Here is a 21,208-nt window from a genome sequence, read left to right as displayed (position 1 = left end):
GTGTGTCCACACCCTGCGGAACCGCCGTTAGGCATTAATTCACGGAGGGGAAAGGCTAGTTATTCTCTGCGCTCCCTTTCAGCGTGCATCGATCGTGTCATAACTACAAATAAATTCCTCATGAAAGGTTCCATTCCAGGAACTTTGTGTAAAGTGAGCCTTTCGCGGAGAAAACGAAAGCAATGAATCATTACGTGTTTCCTTTTTCTAGTTCGGTGGGACAACGTATGCAATTAGGATCCTCCTCTATCCTAGTATGTTAATACCCCTGTAATAGCTGCTTCCAGTAAATTTCTGCGTTTAGCCGTACTTCCGCTCATAACATTCCGTTATATTCCGAACTAACGTGAAGGTGCAGCCCGATTTTCTTGATTCCTCCCACTATTCTTGCCACTTAACTATTGTTCTTGACCTGTGCTTTTCTTGGCATCTTCAGATGGTCTCTCCATTCCAATGTCATCTAGATCGGTAATTTCCCTTGACAGCAGATCTACTGGGATTTTCCGAAATAAAACAAGGATTGCGTCGTCGGGCACCGTCCGATAAGCACTTGCTTTAGCTGAGGACAATCATCTCAGGCAAATCTTGTATAACTCACCGCTTTGCAACGAGCCACTTTTACCCAAAAAGGGCATTCACTTACTTCTTTGAGTGACTGTGAGCCTATATGTAATGGTTTTGTACAGTGATGAATACGAACGTAAGTGACTGCGACACAAAGTGTCACAACGATATATAAAATCTGGCACTAAGAAAATCGTTTAAGTTGCAATTAGACAGTTTCACATGAGACTGATTTCGATATTGGATAATACCATTACTTGGCGCTGAACCGCCTAAACGATTTTGTCAATTGGGAACACCAAGGGAGGTCTTCCTGCAACTGCTTCTCTCAACTGATTGAAAGTCTCCCCTTACTCTTCTTCCAAACTGGTGTCGGCTGAAATACTTTCTTGACTGGAGTATCTTCGCCCATTACATGACCAGCGAAGCTTCTGTGATTATATTCGCTGTACTGTTCTCATATCTGCGTTAAGCTTATACAGCTCATCATTATACGTCATTCGATACTAGCCGTCATCATGACGGACATAACTGCAAATCTTCTGGAGAACTTTTCTCTTGAGCAACCCAAGAGACATCTCGTCTTCTCAGCACTTCTGGCAAGATTTATTCTCCATTTGATTGCTAAGCTGTTTCAGTTCTGCTACTAGAATCATATTTTTTAGAAAATGAAGCCTCATTTGGTTGCAAATGGCTCGGGGAGCCTGGTGCTGTTGGGAAGTTAAATTCCGACATAGTAGCATATATGCAACTTCTTTCAGAAATCCGTGATAGATCCAAATAAGCGGACACCGATTTAATGTCGCCTAGTTCTTTCATAAGCTGGACAGGGATAATTACTCGATGTATCCACCTCGTAATACTTCATGTAACTGCAGCAAGAAGTGTTTTCAGTATATTGGGTGCACCTGCCCTGCCTTTTCTCTGCTGACTTGGGTACAAGAAAACTACACGTGGTGCGCGGAATTCCAAATTCCGAATCAATCGTGGTCAAGAGATCCGCGTGACAGTTGACTGACTGACAGTTGACGACGTTTTCGGATCCAGTGGCTCTAGTCGTGAAACAGTTCGAGATAATCGAAACCATAATCAGGTGTCGCCACATCATCTCGATCGCTCTACTGCCGAGCACAGAAACCTAAAGTGCCGCTTGGCAGTCCGATAAAATGCTAAACTTTTTAATTTACGGCATTCATAATTGTACAGTCTCAAGGGAGTGAATAGTTCTGCCAAAGTTTGATGAGGAATTCAAGCAGACCCCTCTATTCACCATTTCGTTGCCCTAGGTGGATATTTCGAAATGCCCCTCAATGATTAGCAAGTTGCTTAGGGATAATCAAATCTTTTTTTATTTGACAATTGAGTATATATCCTTTCTCACTGCCGATAACAACCCCCCAGGGTTTCCACCCCATTTATACAGACAAACCAGGCGTCCCAACGGGAACCCACGTCCCTTAATACATAGCGAGTTGTAGCAGAGGAGACAGTGAGACAAGGGTCGAACTGGGTCCAAAAGTGGAGAAACGTTTATGAAAGTTTCGATATGGTGCCTCTGCCTGACTTTTTTCCGCATCGCTTAATATGAGCCTACCAATTTTACTAGAGAAATTGATTCAAAAAGAGTTTGCAGACTATGCCGATAGTTATTTTCAGTCGTCACATGATCTTTACTCCGACTTGCTCCATATGTACTCTACCTATTTTAACGATGAATATTCTGCATATGCCATAAGTCTGATTTTCCGAGCAAGGGGTGGCTTGCTAAATCTTAATGCTCGATGTTTTAAAAATGTTGACACCTATCACTTCATTGGGATATGTCCTATATATAAAGACATACGGTTTAACTGTTTTGGTGAGAAAGTTTTAGATCTGCAGAAGGTGGTAAATATCCTTAAGGGTTATAACTATAATTCTTTGTTTATATAAGAAATTGCCTTAAGTATAGAGAACTTGTTGTCATCGAATTTTCATAAATGAGTTGTTTAGTTATAAGTGATATTAAGACACATACCATTTATTGTTATTGTCTGGAATCTTTATTTATTTTTATATATTTATAGTTTAATTCATTTTGATTTACTTTTGTAATTACTAGTTGAAAGAAAATAAATAGATCACTACTATTACTACTACTACTACATAGCGGGCTTTAGGAACCTTTTGAAACTCGCAGGGAGCCCCTTTTGGTGCCCACCGCTCCCAAAAAATGTCGCCGTTCGGCAGTATTTAACAAGCACTCCGAGTGTATTTCTGCCATGAAAAGCTTCTCAGTGAAAGCTCATCTGTCATACAGATGCCGTTCGGAGTCGGCATAAAACAAGTAGGTCCCATCCCGCCAATTTCTAGGAAAAATTAAAAAGATGAACGATGCAAATTGGAAGAAACGCTCGGCTCGAAACCTATCCGGAAATACATGAAATTTATCATCATACTTATCTGCTCTCATTGAAAGCCCCTTTACTTTGTTTGAACCCGTGGAGACATTGGAGCCAGTTGACCACTTGTTTATTAGCTATGTTTTGGCGCATACATAGCTCGAGACATTTACACCATTGTAAAGGTATGTGTATGTAAATGCTCATATACACAACCAAACAAAAGTACATACAAACACACTTATTTTGAATGTGTATTGAGGTTAAAGGAAGTGTGGCATTTGTACTGCTTTTGATTTTTTTTTAACTTTTCTCCCCTTAATTACTTTTGTGTGTTTTTCATGTTCCTTTTTCTAAGTCTTTACTACTTTCCATACAATCGGAAAAGCATTATGCTGCTGCAAGGGAACGAATCAGTAAAATGCAATTCCTTATTAGTTACTAACAAAGTGTTGTGACCCCGTTTCCATTTATGACGAATCTCTAGGGTACTCGAACCACTCAGAAAAAAATTTGGAAAATTTCACCAGCGGCTCTAGACATTAACATGTCAAGTAGAAATCAGTGAACATTTTTTCTTTCGCGTTACTGTTGTTGTCTGAGGTAGCACGATAGCTGGTCTGCGTTATGTTAGTGCAATGTAGAAGCCCTTAACCGAAAAAATTCTTATTTATACCTCATAGACACGAGGTTTTCCCATCCCACGGACTATCTAACGAGTAGAGCTGTAGAGAGATGATCCCATCATGGGAGGAAAAAAATTATCCAGGCCACCCCGTCTCGGCCGCTTTACATCACACCTGGAAATAACATTGATCCGGCTCAAAATCCGTGCCGTGAGCATCATAGGCTTGTTTGACTCTATGTTTGTATGTAGTTTCCAGTTCATTCCTGGGGTCCAAAGGTCATCTCAATATAAAGTCCTAGTAAAGTGGTTGCACTATCGGAAGAAATTATTACTTAACCCTTGAGAGAAGGTATGTAAAAGCTTTTTAATTTCCTTCTAGTGGTGCAGAGAACCAACTTTGTTTTTAAGGGACTTATGCTAAGCATTGAGGTCTCTGCAAATCTTTTCGACTTTCTCAGCGTATGGTCATGCTGATGGCGAAGTGTAAGTATTAATATAGTAATTTTTTTCGGAGATCACTTGGATAGCAGATCCTCATTGTTTCTCAAATTATCACCTTAACGGATATTATCAGATCTAGAAGCAGTAATAGGATTGGTACTAAACAACTTGTAGTATTAGTCAAGCGGACAAAATTTTTTTGTTTGGTCGTCAAACAAGTTTAAGTAATATTATGGACTTGCTCATTCTATGTGAGGTGAGGAGTGGTGAGCTTTTTATTGACAGACCTGATCCATCCAGCCTGAAATAACGATACAAAAAACCGGTAGTCGTGAGAGTATCACTTTCAACTTTGCTTAACTTTCTTGGTTTAGTGCATACTTATGTTATAATTCCGACAACCACCGTACATAGACTGCGATCTGTTTGATTGACCAAGAAATATAACCTTCTTTTCAAAATGTGGACAACAAATGTGTTAAGCTCACGAATTCTTAAATATAAGTATAAACTGAACACACCATTAAACAAACATACATAAATATGTAAAACTGAGCCCGATTTTACAAAGCTTCTCATTCGCAACGAAGAAGAACTTTACAAAAACAAATCTACATGGCACACAAATTAATACAGAGACAAAATGTCACAATTGTGTTGTTAGTGTAGAAATGATAAAAACTGAATTAAGCATGAAAACAAATACCAGCAGGATAGCCTAGTGGTTAAAGGCAACTGCAGTTTCACCATGTGATTCACGGTTCGAATCCCGGTGAAACCTTTGATAACATTACAAAATTGCCTGATGATGATTACGTTGGCAGTTTTCGAAATGGTTCCATCGCAATATGCCAGTAAATGTTTCTTTCTTTTCAGTTTCTCTTAGAAAAACATAATAATTGAAATTCAATTATTATAAGCCGGTGTTAAGCTCACGGATTCTTAAAAATGTGGACTTCATTTAAAAGGTAGCACACAAGGAAAATCCTACCTGAAATTATACTTAATTTAACCTTTTTCCATTTTTTGAACGATGTGTATTAAGTCACTAGTAGATCCAACGGACTGTGTCCTGCCCAAACTTTGTCTTTCAGCTATTTTCTCAGACCCACCCTGAGTGTCTCACTCTCCTACTAACTCCCTCTCTAACTTCCTCTACCTCTTCCCCTTTTTATTCCTCCTTCTCGCCCTTTCTCTTCTCCCTCTCCCTCCAAAACGTGGACCCGGATACACCTATAATGTGTTTATATAATATGGATATTAAAAGAAAGCTGTTGATGGGAGCTTTAAAGTAAAGTAACTTTTATTTTGATATTCGGTTTAGTTGCATCAACCTGGCAAAACGGATAAATATGCATACGAAGTCGAAATGAAGACATGAATCGATAATACCTATATATGTACATATATTGCCGAAAGGAAATGTCCGAGTTCAAACGCATAAACTCCGTGATGCTATTATCGGCAATTCTGTTTTGGCGTCGCTAGCCCTTTGCCTAGATAAGTATTTACGATGCTCTTTTCCGGGAAGTGAACCAGGTTCCGACCTATCCGAACAAATTCTATTCGATTTGCCTGAAATTTGGTATATAGGAAGTCCTTTGCCTATATTAGTATTTACGATACTTTTTTTCCGGGAAGTGGACCAGGGACCGACTGGGACTAGGACTGGGATAAGGTCTGGGACTGGAACAAAATATATAAAAACCTCTGGGACTGCCAAAAAGGGATGGAGAAGAATGAGATGAAGTAGAGAGAAGAGAAAAGAGAAAAGAGGGAAGGAGAAAGATACTGGGAATGAAATAGACCCTCTGGGACTGGCAAAAAGGGATGGAGAAGAATTCGAAGAAGTAGAGAGAAGAGAAAAGACGGAAGGAGAAAGGGACTGAGAATGAAATAGAGTGAGAAGAAGCTATTGAGATAGGAATAGATGAAGCGAAAAAAAGTGATGGAAAATACGAAGAGGAAAAAAGAGACTCAGAGGGAGGAGTGAACAACATGATTAAGAAAAAGTTAAGAGGCAGAGTAAGACGGAAAAAAGCTTCTTAAAATTTATTAAGATAGACCAAAGTTAGGGCAGAACAACGTCTCCCGGATCTGCTAGTACTTCATAAAACCTCTTAAAGAGTCCTTATTTTACATATTTGTCACCATTCCAATTTAATGCACAAAATTAAGAAAATACAGACATACATACAAATGCTATATGTACCATAAGCCAATATGCATATGTATGTTCGTATCCAATTAATAGTGTTATGGCATGTAACGTTCTAATATTCGTACAACTAACGACTGAACAACTAGCCAATCTGACGTTTTATATGAAGTTAATTTAAATACAAATAGCTTTTGTCGACCTACAAGCTCTTGAATTTACTTTGTTTCGATGTAAACGTGTCCCTATATGTATATTAATATAGGCTTGAAGACTTGTGCGAAAAGTAATAAGCACGAGTTCTTACTACTTTTTGCAAAGGTGAGCTTAGGGTTATGAAAAACCAATCAAAAAGGAACCGGGCCAATACTACTTACTTAGGAATCTGTGTGTTCCCAAATGACGGGGTTTTAAATGTGCATACATATGTACATATATATCGACATATTAATCCGCTTATTTCAGTACCAGGGACCGAATATAAAAGTTATCATCGAAAGGTAAATTCACGGCCTATGGATGCACAGAATTTACTGCAACTGCAAATTCCACCGAATGGACGCCGTGAAACATTCATACCCGAGAAATAAATCGGCCTAAAGTGCCCTTCACGATCATTTTCTAGTATCTTTCAAGCGGAAGCTCTGCGCATAGAGAGGGCGTGTACGCTTCTGTCCTGCCCTCCTGTAGGAGGAGGTATTTATTTACTCAAATAGCAGAGCAGCGCTTATGGCGGTTAACTCCCCACCACTTCGTTTAAGGTTGTCAGCAACTGCAAAAGGTAGCTCCAAGCCGCAGCTAACATCGCAAACAAAACTCTTATATGGGTACCTGTTCACAAGACCATCAAGAGCAATGAGAATGCAGACGAGCGTGCAAGGGCAGGGACACTGCTGTAGGCTGCGGAGGCAGTCGTGCTGCATCGTTCACTTACATCAATTTAAAAAAAAAAGAACATCCTTAGCAGATTCAAGGAGTTAGCAGTATCCAAATGGTACTCCTCGAACACCTGCAATATAACCAAGCAAACCTGGACGAACTACGACAGCAAGAAAACTGAGGACCTACTAAATAGGTCAAGGAAGGAAACCTTTATGATCAATGCCACAATAACGGGTGGCCACTTGGCTTGCATGCTACGAGAATGGGGTTCCCTTTTAATAGCATTTGCAGAAGCTGCGGCGAGGAGGGCAGTAAAGAAGCAGTCGCGCACTAATTGTTTGAATGTCCAGCTCTAGCACACACTAGGCTTCTAACTATGGGCAGTTATGTATATACTGCCGGAACTTAGACTCCTAAAATTTAACATATGAAAAAACGGGTACACAATACAAAGTTTGCTTCGATAAAGGAATGTGAGGAAGATTTAGAAAAATAAAAAATGTGAATGGAAACTGAAATTTACTCGAAGTATATGCAGGTCAATCAAACTTACTAGCTTCCTTACTCTTGCAGTGTTTAGTTTGTAAACATTGGAAATCGTACCGAAGTATCAAGCCTTGCTGGCGTCAATTTGACCTCTCATTACCTCCCCTTGCTTGGTAAAGTTTCAAATGAGATGGCCAGGGGATTCTCTACAGCCGAATGGGTGATATCCTAATGCAAATCGACGAATACTCTGCTAACGGACCATCGTGGATGATTGCGATGTCTCCAGCTATTTGTGGGTGCGTTTGGACAGGAAGCAAGAAAGCAAATCTGCTACGAGAAGGTTTAAGAGCGTCAACAAAGAAGAAGATTTCGAGATGAGGAGGAAAGGAAGTCATTTTATGACTGTATCTGCTTATATACAGAGCTGCCAACTAACCGACTCAAATTTTCGGAGTCATATTTTTTCGATAGTCTTGCGGAGGTCAGCTTCTATTTATGTTCATATAGGAAAGTTAGTTGTTTAAAAGAAACTTATTAAGAAGTATCTGTTAGGACGAAAGTGCTCACACCCGGATGAAAGGGTGGACAATTTTACACTCAATCTAACTTAAATAAAAATCGTTACGATCCCTGAATATAACATTTTTTGGTTTAAATTATAAAGTACGAAGTCCTTGTGCATCCGCAATTATTTGCGGTCAAACCAAGCAATTGGGGTGGAAAATCGTTAAATCAAATATGTATGTAAATACTCTTGTATGTTAGTGCGGTGCTGTGCTGAGAAACCAGATCCGGATACCTACGCTGTTGTAAGAATCGACGATTCTGTTCTTATAATAACCAAAAACAAGTCCAGAGGAAAACGGACCCAAGGTAAAAAAAAAGGTTTGCAGGTTTGCCAGCATACCTTCTCTTCATATTTTCTTGGGCCCAAATCTATCAACTGACAGTAATTTGGCCCAACTTAAATTATATATAGGAGACCTTTTAAGAGATAAGAAGTACTATATTTCAACACAGTGAAATTGATGGTGGGAAAGAAGAAGAAAGAGGGAGAGATGATGGGGAGAACAGAGAGCAAGACAAAGACCAAAGGAAATAGGAAGTGAAAGAGAACGGGAGGGGGAAGAAAGATGTGGGCCTAGCTTTTCTTTCAAATTTAGTCGTTATCCTTTTTAATTTTCCCTACATATCTTATGCTGACTCCGAATGGCATCTGCAAGGCAGATTAGTTTTTCACTCAGAAGCTTTTCATGGCAGAAATACACTTGGAGTGTTTGCCAAATCACCACCGAGGGGCGACTCCGATTATAATTTTTTTTTTCTAATTTCTACATTTTTAATGTTACTTTGCCCGGGAGTTCAACCTAGGATCTTTGGTGTGGTAGGCGGAACACACTACACCACACCACAGTGGCCGATCAGATAAAAGTGAGTGGAAAAAAGAAGAGGAAGACGAAATAGAAGGTATTAAAATGGAAGGGATATAAAGAGGAGGATAGGGAAAGGCAAAATTATGGAGGGTGGTAAGGGAAGGCGGAGACAAGAAGAAAATTAATGGTAAAGGTCGAAGGAGTGGGTTAGCAGTCGCAAAGTAAAGGAATAATATGCATAGTGTAAAGGTTTTTCAATATTTCGTGAAGCTCTAATCTCGACAGATGGTTAATGATTACGCAACTGGGCTCTCATACCAGTATTCTGCAAGTTAAGCCAATCTTTACAGGATTCTGCTCCTGCGTTGCGCAAAGGAGCTGATAAAGGGTATGTATAAACTTCTATGCTAATACCTGGAGACTCGAATCTGCGCTTGCTCTACATAGTCCAAAAAGAAATAAATCCTCGTACCTGTGTCAACTATCGTGGAAACATCCCTTTTAATGTTGCATATAAGACTGTGTAAATACGTGCAAAACTAAAGCCTACCATGAATTAAGTGATCGGACTTTATCTGTGTAACCTCATCGAAGAGACCACATAACCTCTTTGTCGATTTTAAAATCGTGGAAGGAACAATATCGCTCCAGAACTCTAACGAAGATATACCTACGCTTACTCTTACGAGTCCTACTTCAGACAGAATTGATGCGAAGTATTGGAAAATCATGTTTCATAAAAAAGCACATCCGCCAACCAAATTGAATGAGATGGTTGTGGGAGTAGTGGAGAGAAAATTTCTTCGTAATATTTGTGGGAAGCTCATGGAAAGGGTATGCAAAGATGAATACCGAATAAGATTTGATAACGAGTTGTACGAACTTTACTTGGGATTCGAGGGGGTTTATAAGCGCTATACAAAGCTTTATAGCTTCAAAGCTTCCGCAACCCAATTGTCAACCTCACCTACGCGAGGGGAATCCTGTTACAAATATATATGTATCATACACATGTTTAGCAGGCGAGGCTTTAGAAGGTTTAATGTGGTCATATAAATCGTTCCCGAAATGGTCGGGCTAGTACCTTAATGGTGCAACGTTCCGAAAAATGGCTAGGCGCCTTTGCTAAAGACTTTGCAGATACAGAAAGAACGATGCGTGGAAGTAGAAGCATATTCCTTCAAAAATCTTCCACTCCAGAGTCACGCCTTATTCTGGTACATGAATGTTTCAATTTTGGATAGCTTAAACCACGTCACGAAAGCTGACATAAAGGATCTTATGGAGTTCATCAAACTTTGTGGCTGATACAAACACTCCTACAAACCAACCTACCAACAACACAGGTACACATCAGTTTAAAAAAAGAGTGATACAGGAAAGCAGTTAAATCCTTAAATGAAAAGCCCAAGTCAAATTCTGCTCTTGAAATTTGCATGTATGTGTAGTTTGGAATGAAGACACAAACACTAATAAAATATTTGTACGGCCCCGTACTTGGCGTTATTCGCAAAAGAATTTTCAACGGCATAAAACGATAATGACTTGCTACAATACCTCATAGCAGGGCTCCAAAATAAGAGTTAAGTGGAAAATAATTTCGGTTCCTAATTGAAATTCATTTAGTTTAAGACATAACTCTCAATGTGGTTTCTTTATTGAGAGAAAAAAAATATATTTTTATCAAATCACTGTTGATTCATTTAGTCTGTAAAAGGCAGGTTCCAATTCCGCTAAACGAATTTTTTTTATTATATTAATTGAAGTGTCTGGGTAGGGTTAGCTGCAGAGGGTTAGAGGGCTTAGAATATACCCGCGAAAGGTATGCCTGTAGTAAGAGGTGACTAAAATACCAAATTGATTCAAGGGGTTGTGTAGCGCAATATATAGCTTCTCCAACCCAATTGTCAACCTCACGTACCCGTGGGAATCCTGTTGGATTTTGGGGATGGGAGGGCGCTATAGCCTAGAAGGTTTCATGTGGTCATACCATATCGTTACCGAGATGGTCGGGCTAGTACCTTTATGGTACTTGTTACCGGAACGTACCGGATCTGCATCCGGCAAAGGACCATCAACATCCATAACACTACCCAAGGCGTTCGGGGAGTGTCCTTATCGCTACAACAACAACAACAACAACAACAGAAATTTGGAGACAGCCACGGAATCTAAATTTTCGCACTACAAGTTTAATAACTATCTCCGCCCGTGTGCTAATCGGAAGCACAATGGACAGTCACCAGCCTGACTAATACCAAAATTCCAAATTCTTCTTCGAAAGATACTTAAATAGTTATTTGTAGATTCAGAAATCTGGACCAAATTCTTTACTCTTCTTCAAAAACTGTTATTATGAGACTTTTTCAATGAATTGCGAGTTAGTCTGGCTCTTGTTAAGGGACATGGTCTTACATGTGGCCTTTACCAAGTTGCCATGGGCATAAATATGATAATGCTGCAGAGATGTTGAATGCATTGTGAAGAAAAAATCAATTTTTTTCATACATGTATATACATATGTATATTTACATACATGCAATAAAAATACACAGTTAAACATACCAATGCATATAGTAGTATATAGAAATATCTACATAAACATATAAGCCATTCTGCACCAAATCCGATTCAAGTTGATATTTTCCAAAGTATAGGACGACAAAACTTGAAAAAAGTCTAGACCCAGAAATGAGCTAATACTTTTCGAAAGGTCTTCCGTTTTCTAAATCTGAGTATCGAATTTTTGCTCTTGTTTTCTAAAAATTCATACACGAAGGCTTTTCGGCTGCATTCAATATGTAATTTTGCCAACAAAACCAATTTTTATTAAAAATCTACATACACTATTTTAAAGCACAGCAATATCCCCAAAAACGGCGTTAGGTTTTTCATGATATTGTGACGAATATTAGCATCACTAAGCTGCTACTAAATAAATGCACAACAACAATAAAGCAACCACACTTGTGTACACGAATAGTTCAATCATCGTTTACACACATACATACATGGAAGGCGATGAGAAGTGAGATATCTTACCTCACACACACACATGTAGTCATCAGCAGAAGTTACTCACACATACACACGCATATAACTCAATTACCAAGCATGAGGTACAACTGTTCGCGAAATTACTAGACCTTAAGAGAAATGTGCGAACGAGGAGTATAAAAGCAGAGCAAGCTGAGTAATAATGAATCAGTTTTGATTTAAACACGCTATTGGTTGTGAAGTATTACTCCCAAAGTACTCTAAATAAAGATCAGTTTGCAATACTGAATATTGGAGAGATTTATTCAACAGTTTAGCGATTCGAACGTTGACAGAAGGTTTTAAATATGCGGATTTCCCCTTAATTCGTTACATTATATTGCCATCTACGTTCTTCATCGCTGCCAACAAAAGCAATACGTGTTTCAGCCAGACTTTAGTAAATTGAGTTTGAAGTTGTGCAGTAGATGGAGTATTCAATAAAAACTTTTTTTCTTAATTTTTTATTCAATTACTTTATTATAATCTTATTTTGACCCTCCACGGATTGCTGAACCCGCCTACATAGATTTTTCAAGTGACTAACGTCCCTAAAAGTAGACTTTAAGTTTATGAAAAAGTTTTGAATGAAGAAAATATAGCCAAACTAATATAGTTCAAAGAATAATATCGCAAAGTGATTCTTCCAAAAAATACAACAAAATTTTCAACTAAAATAATTGCACTTTTAAGTTTATAAGTTTTTTTTTTTGTAAAAAAAAACAAGTTTTCGTGACGTAAATGCATGTTTTTAGTACTTTCATCTGCAAATATCGCGAAAACCCGAACCAATTCAAACAGACACAGATTCAATGACCCGAAGCTCTTCAGATAAGAATAGGCTCATATCTGGGTCTGAAAGTGATGCAATGGCCTCTACGCTCATAATATCACGGAATTCTAATTGGAAACTAACATTTACTCAGAGGTGTGGTTCCCTCTGGCATCTGTGGACCGAAATTCAAGAAATCGATACCAATGGGATGCTACCCCACTTTTTTTCTGGCAGATATCCATGCAATGGAAGTTTGTGGTATATAACGTCTACGAAAAGGCTTATCTTAGAAGAGTATCCTCATTATATCAAACAGTCAGGCAGTCTTACGTGCCTTGCAGTCTTACACTATTATTTCTAAGCTAGTAGATGAATGCATTGGATTCGTAAATGATCTGGGAGCCAAAATCAAGATTCTGTTAAGTGGGTTTCCGGGCATAAAGATAACAAACAGGCAGATTACGTATCCAAGCGGGATAGCTTTGCTGCATTCTATAATCCAGATCCCTTCTATGATCTCACAAAGTAACTGTTAAACACAAAGTAACAGTTCAGACGATACTGGATTGAATGCACAGCTCAAAGGCAGACCACCAAATTGTTTGTACTCGAAGCAACGAGAGTGTCAAGTTTGGCTGATTAATCTAAGCAGAAAAGACCTACGTAAGACACTGTGTCTTCAATATCTCCCAAGTAAGTTTAATCTATCCGGTACACAAATCTGTCACGTTTGTGAACTAAAGAATGAAATGGCACTTGACCTTATCTGAGAATGCGTCGCTCTGGCAAGACAAGAGACTCTCCCATCTAGGTGACATGACTAATAATATATGTTATTGCAAAGGCCGTAGCGTAAATCTGAAACTTGTTTGTAATATATATATGAAGAAATAAAAATGGGTTTAAAATTTAGATTATACTGATCCTCCTTAAAATTACGACGTCCCGAGCTATTACATATGTATGTGTTGCAAAATATTTCAGAAGGAATATATGCCTTGCAGCAATAAATTCAAACTCTTGGATTTTGTAAGTAAACCAGAAATATTTACAAGTTTCTATTTTGTAGATTTTTAAAACATTTTTGGTATTTTAGGCGTATTGTTCAATTAATTTTAATAATGAAATAAGAAAACCGAGTAGTAAATTGAGAGGTTTTGAATTTATGTAAAAAAAAGTTTAAAACATTGTTTAAACTGCTGAATGTTTGAAAACCTAAGCTCAAATTTATAATAATAATGTGACGAATATTTGCATCACTGAGCTGTTAGTAAATAATCACACAACAATAAAAACATGAAGCAGCCACTCTTATGTACACGTACACATTAAAGCTAGCAACACTTATGTAGAAGGCGACGAAGAGCTAACTCTCACACACACAGATGTGGTCATCAATCGAAGTAGTTACTCACACATACACACGCATATGGCTATGAACTACAAATATGCATGTGCTTATATAACTAATTACCAAGCAGGAGATACGTCTAGACATTTGGAGAAGTATGTGAAGCAACGGAGAGTATAAAAGCAGCGCAAGCTGAACAATTAGCAATCAGTTTGATTTAAACACGCAATTAGTTGTGAAGTATAAGTGTTATTGTGAAGTACTCTCAAAGTAGTCTAATAAATACCATTTTGCTTTACAGAATATTGAAGTTATTTATTCGACAATTTAACGATTCGAATGTTAGCAGAAGGTTTCAAATAAGCAGAATTTCCCTACACATTATTGCAATTATGTCACTCACCCAGGCAGTAAAGGCAAATATGATGTGGTGGAATCCAAGGTGCGAATGGCCGTATTGCCGCGTAGTACAAGCTTTTCGCGTGTAATACGTCGATATGTTTCCTCGCCACGCAATTTAGAAGACATTTTTTTTTATATATATTTAATGGGAACTAGTTATTGTTTTATTGCAATTTCACTAAGTTGGTAAAATTTTACTTAGTTGGTTAATTAAATATTCAAATCACACATTTTTATATTTGCAAGGGTGCTTTGCTCATTTAAACTTTCCTTTTTCATTTTTTTACATATCTAATTTTCACAAATATTAAAATTTTTTTACATATCCGATTTTGTATATCTTATGGCCTTCGAATATGTTGCAACAGTGCGGCTGTGACTTTTCACCACCAACCAACGAGCAGCGATTCACCTAAGATATTTGGCTAAACATTTGGGGCTTATAGCCACAACAAAAGAGCTAACACATACATATTTACACGCCTCGGATGTGGATGCTGCACGATTTAGGCTTACTGTATACCGGCATAACAAATGAGGCAAACAAGAAGACAAACAACAACAATCATATGTACACAGTTTTGTTGCTAATGCGCAGGCCTTTCAAATGAATGAGGTTTGACATTTGTTCGTGCACTGCAATTCAATAATTTTCCTCGAGTTATTTTTTAAAAAATGTTAAAATCAATTTTTTAATTTTACAAATTTCTTTTTAAGTTGTTCACTCGCGTTCTTGCACCCGTACACGTGCCAATGGCAACTACAGCAGTCAATCGCACTTCAATGATTTTTTCACAGCCCCTAAATAGACTAAAAAGGCAAGTCCATTTACGATTTGACCAATATTTTTGTTTGTATGTGTAGCTTACGAGGGCCACTAAATAGTTTTTTTACTCAGTTGAGCGTGGCATACAGAGTATATTAATTTCAGTCGCCTTACGGTACATAACGGCATACAGGAATTGAAATAGACCTAAATTTATTAAAAACCTTAGGATATCGGTATTTGATCACGGTAACTTGAGTAAATTTTGAGATATATTTCTGAAATTTGGCATGTGGATATTATGGCACTATTCAAAATGAGAGAAATTCGAAAATTTAAATATAAAATATTTTGAAAAACACCCCAAATATATATTTAACCATGGCGAATTCAGTACCAGGCAAAGTAAATTCAGCACCAGGTGTTGTTATCCCAACAGCTGATTGATTCTTCTTGATTATTTTCCATACAGCGCCTTGTAATTTAATGTGTCAGTTAATCGAAATCAATTAGAATTTTTCTTTTGTCTTGACATTCTTCTACACGGCGAATTGGTTGAATTCACTTTGCCACCATCTGGTATGGATTCGCCTTGCAACGCCTTGTACAACAAAATGTCAGTTAATCGAAATCAATACACATTTTCTTTTGACTTGACATTCTTCTGCACGGCGAATTGGTTTAATTCGCTTTGCCATGACCTTGTATAGATTCGCCTTTTATTTAACCAATTTCAAAAATATCTTTGCTTATAAAATCCGTTTAAGTTATCATTACAAAATTCGGTATATGAATTATTTTTATTATAGGGAATGTGCCTGATAAAAATGGGCGAAATAGGTAAGGGACCCATATTTATAATGCAGATACCGTTCTACCACCAACGTGTCGCCAAAGTGACAGCCATTTGTCAGATAAGAATCTGAAACGCGTTGACACTTGCGATGTTTTCTTTTCTGGAAAGAATGTTACCCTCATGTTGCACATATTAATTTTATCTTTTGAACTGGGTCACCTTGCGCTATGCAAAACGGGTCTATTTATTCTTATTCAATGAAATATATTTCGTGAAAGGAGCATACAAACTCATGAGAGAGCTGAGAAGAATCAACAGGGCGACACTATGTTCAGAAAAGAAAATGCAATTCGATTGTATAGGCCATACATTTATTTTATGAATCATTTCGAAGCTGTTTCGATACGACTTTGAGCTCATTTCAGGATCACCACGGCATTATTTTTGGAATCATTTCTAGACTATTTCAGGACCAACTATTTCAGTATAACTTCGAGATTATTTTAGATACATTTCGAGACAATTTCGAAACCATTTGAAGACTGTTATAGGATCACTTCGGGATTACTGCGAGCCTATTTCGGAACCAATCGATCCATTTGAGAACCAGTTCGGTTTAAGTATCTTTTTGCGACAAATTCTGAATCATTTCGAGATTACTTCGACCTCATTTCGGGACAGTTACAGGACCATTTAAGGATCACTGCGGTATTATGTTCGGAATAATTTCGAGACTATTTAAGAAACGAAATTTCAGTATAATTTTGATCTTATTTGAGGTAGAATTTCGGGAAAACTTCTGGATCATTTCGAGGCAATTTCCAAATCATTTTAGGACTGTTGCAGGATCAGTTGAAATGATCATGTCACTGTCCCGAAATTAGTTCGAAATAATCGCTTAAATGAAACAAAAGTTGTGCCGAAATGATACCTAAAATAACACCGAAGTGATTCTATAACAGTCCAAAAATGGTTTCGAGATAGTTTCGTAATGATCTTAAAACAATGTCGAAGTAATCCTGAAATTATTCCCGCAATAAGCTCGAAATAATCCTGAAATTACCCCAAAATACTTTCGAAATGAAGTCATTCCGAAATCTTCGGTCCGAAGTAGTCCCACAATGATTTAGGAATACATATACCATACAATTCCACCCCAATCAAAATTTTGAATGAAGTTCGTCAATCCATTACGCATGGAAAATATGGCACTAAAGCCACACATTAGTTGATACACATCCGCATTACCCCACTTTACTAATAACTTGATGTGCCTTCCTTTAATTGAATATTTCGGATATCTTCTCTTTTGGAAAAAAACGATAAGTGCCGTTTTTACTGCCCTTTTTGTCTGTAGTAAATCGTTGCAGAAACTTCAAAGTCATTACTTCCTTGATCCTGCAAATGCAGTGAATGATTGCGGCTTCTTCTGCTACCACAGGTGGGAGTAGATAGAAATATTTCTGGCGTAGAGCATCTAATTGATTTCGCATAGCAAGGGAGCCACATGAGTTTTACAAATTTAACAAAGTCGACTTTTCCATAAATATTATCATTCTTTTTTTTGGACATTCGCCGATGCCAACACACATTGTTTCATAAATCTTTTGAATTGCTGGTGTACAAATTAGCGAAGTCCTTCACAGTACAACGCAAGTACGGCAAGTTTTCCATCTATTTGGGTTCATCCGAATATCTTCAGGCTTATATTTTTGTTTGAAAGTGTACTCGCTTCTCTATACCAAATACAGCTAGCCCCCCCCCCCCCCCCCCCCATAACTAAGGTATTAATTCAACATTGGTCATGAGGTTATCGCTTACGTCATTAGCATTGAATCCTTGCTTCATTCATCGAATCTCGGGCTTTTTGCTCTCTCAAACTCAAGTAAATGTTCATGTATAATGCTGTTTGTTAACCGAGGACAATAAACTCCTGAAAGCTCAGCTTTCGTATCTACCAACAAAAGAACGCAACCTACCCATGTAGTCGGAGCTTGAATTCGGACTGGCTTCACACTGGCTAAACTTCGATCTGGATACTGTACGAGGCTACTTACCTATTAAGATGATATTAAGGTATCCCCAATAAATATAGGTAGTATTCCCTTATCACAGGAACCATCTCTCTGAAATCTTTGTGAGGCAAAATTTTCAGCAAAATCACTGTGATCCACTCTTGTTGAAGCTGCAAGCTTTCTAGGAAGATTTTGATGGGAATCCATTAAAGGTCGCCCAACCAACAGAGCTAAATAATAATATAATACAACAACAACAAAACACAGTTTCGATAAGTGGTTATATTTAAAGATAAAACTGCCAGTAACGTCATCACGTTTGAAGCGGTATGCTAGAAAACAATGTGCGGAGTTGGGTTTACTACAAAGGTACATCGTTTATTAAGTGTTGTGACTTCGAAAATCTTTGATCGGCTACTCCTAGAATTCAAAGGCAAGAACTACCTGTAGAGAGTACGGTGTAGCACTTTTGTTGCCGTCAGCATTGAATTTGGTTACCTAGCGCACTTTTTTCCATTATTTCGAGAAAACAAAACACCAAAAAGAAACCTATGAACTTATAAACTAAAAGAATATAAATATAGACCAAAGACCAAACACCCCGATGCCTTTCTAGTCTTCGTTGTATAATACAATCGATTAAGGTTTATATTCACGCCACATATTGAAGAACCTTGGCTTCTTTACTCGTTCTTGCTCATGCCTTCGTCCGATCTATCAATGCTTTCGACATAAATACATGCATGGACTCCTTACTCCGCCTCAGTTAGCTGTGGAAAGTCTGTCCAAATCGCGTGTGCCTTATATTCCTATTGGATTCAAGGATTGTGTAGAACAATCCTTTCAAGTGGTTGCCAGCCCAATTTATAGTTTCCTCAACCCAGTTGTGAACCTCACCTACTCATGACGAATCCTGTTTATTAAGTAGGCGCCGATCTGTCGACGCTAAGTTCATCACGTAAGCATGGGGTAATGACCTAGGCCGTTCAACGTTGTCAATTCAAATTGTTTCCGTGATATGGGCAATGAACATCGATAAAACAACCTTCGGGGAGTCTCCTTTTTATTAAAAGATAATCGATTTCGGGTGGGATACCCAGGACAGAGGGAAATACCTTTTTACAGAGCCATTTCTAAAGCATAAGAGCACTTCAGTTTCTAGGAGTTTTCGAATTATGCCACCAGAAATCCGAAGCCGGCAAATGCGGACATATTATTCCCTGTTACATTTCCTACAAAAAAAAATTCCATGTTTTCATAATACTTTTGTTTCATCTATTAGTGACTTCCGTGATTACAATTTTAGTTGTATTCCTAGTAAAGGACAAAATTTGTTTAGGGTTGCAAAAACATTGTTCGCGTGTTTTCTTTTTTGCTGTTTATATAATAACTTGACCACTGGTCAGTGGGCATGTGAGAGGGGGAAAAGAACAGCAGGAATATTTGTTTGGGGGTAGTAGCCAGTGCATTCGTTAGGTTGGCGCATTATGTCACTTTTTTAGAACAATAACTTGCAAATGACAACCAAACCGCTCGATTTTGAACTCTTCAAGTATGCATGTGTGTGCTTACTTAAGTTAAAAGTTTTCAGGAATGTAAAATTTTGTTTACACGATGTTGTTGTTCTTGCTGTTGTAGCGATAAGGTTTCTCCCCGAAGGCTTTGGGGAGTGTAACACAACTCCGGTAACACAACACCATTAAAGTGCTAGCCCGACCATCTCGGGAACGATTTATGTGGCCACATTAAACCTTCAGGCCATCCCTCCCTCCCCACCCCCAAGTTCCATGAGGAGCTTGGGGTCGCCAGAGCCTCGTCTGTAAGTAAAACAGGATTCGCCGCGGATAGGTGAGGTTGACAATTGGGTTTGGAGAAGCTATATATTGCGCTGGCAACCTGAAAGGGTTCCGCTACACAGCCCCTTGAATCTGGTATTTTAGTCGCCTCTTAATACCTACCGCGCGTATATTCTGACCACCTAACCCGCTGTGGGAAATTGGCGGTGTGACACCTCCCAGTTGTAAAAGTTGGCCGCATCCCTTAATTGTGGCAACACAAGTCTGAAATTAGAGAAGGGTTGTAGAAACTGATTGAAATTTGTTTACACGTCTGTCAGGTTAGCTCTTAGTTTATATATCTACATGTACATATGCTAAGGTTCTAAAATATATAAATTTTTTCAACAGTAGAAAGAAGTTGTCTACCAACATTAGCTCCGTATGAATTGGGAAGCACTCTTTCAGGCCATTTGAAAGCAAGCAGTTTCGGCATTTTTCTTTCTTCGGTGTAATTTTTGGCTTGTCACAAAACCAAATTTATCATACCAAACGTAGGCTATTTTGGTTGTTTCGTAACATACCACGCCAGCTGTCCATGTTGTCGGCCATTTACGTCAATTGGGAGCGCAAAGCGAGTAAAATTCTTCCTACACTTGACCCTCCCAGCTTAAGAAAGGTCTTCTCCTTTCTCTCTTTACAAATGACGGACTGGAGCGTCTTCCATTCATATAATATAATCTAGCCAACGAAGTATTTGTGAAGCTCATAATTATATCTCCTTCGAAATGACGGACAGGATCATAAATCTTCCCAGGACATTCTCGCTTCAACTCTCCAAGGTCCATCAAATTGTCTCTCGACACCGTCCATGATTCCGAATCAACATATTCACGGTTATTAATTTTCTATTGCTTACTCGGTCCAAAGCTGTACTTGTTGGTAAGAGTTCTTCTTCGTTTGATTTCTAAACTGACAATGTTTTCGGTCTTAATGTTATATATGTATGTATGTACATATATCTGTCGACAGTAACCTGGCTGCTGAGGCACATAGTATTTTTTGGATGACAGCAAGTACTTCGTATCGTTCTCATCCCAGGGATTATGTACCTAGACAAGATTGATACTGAAAATATTCGAAATTGGATCATACATAAATCCCAATTTATTAATTAAAACAGAAGTGTTGATGTGCTCTCTTTGTGTTGAAACAAAACTGCACAGCCAGCTACTTGCTTTCACGCCTTTAGAGGAACGTCTCGCCAATGCATAGGCACATAAAAAGTTCCCTTAAAATATCAGTATCGAATAGGACCAATTCTCAAATCGGCTCTCGTACCTGATATTTACGACCAAGCTTCAATTCTTTCAATA

General features: G+C 38.2%; 1 protein-coding gene across 3 annotated transcripts in view; it reads right to left on the bottom strand.

Moving 5' to 3' along the window:
• kat-60L1 (katanin p60-like 1) overlaps window positions 1-20,089 on the bottom strand; it is a 60,176-nt gene extending 40,087 nt beyond the window's left edge. For 2 of the 3 annotated variants that reach the window (XM_067756699.1, XM_067756792.1), the window contains exon 1: window positions 14,482-15,253. In XM_067756699.1, the coding sequence (XP_067612800.1) occupies window positions 14,482-14,606 (125 nt within the window). In that variant the 5' untranslated portion in view covers window positions 14,607-15,253. Of the gene's footprint in view, window positions 1-14,481; window positions 15,254-20,015 lie in introns of those variants that run through there. The other variant, XM_067756876.1, reaches the window with a different exon arrangement.
• Window positions 20,090-21,208: the final 1,119 nt, after the last annotated feature.

The sequence above is a fragment of the Eurosta solidaginis genome, chromosome 1 (assembly GCF_040869045.1).
Source record: "Eurosta solidaginis isolate ZX-2024a chromosome 1, ASM4086904v1, whole genome shotgun sequence".
Classification (NCBI taxonomy): Eukaryota; Metazoa; Arthropoda; class Insecta; order Diptera; family Tephritidae; genus Eurosta; species Eurosta solidaginis.
Note: the sequence above shows the minus strand (reverse complement) of the source record. Positions and strands in the feature narration are given on the sequence as shown.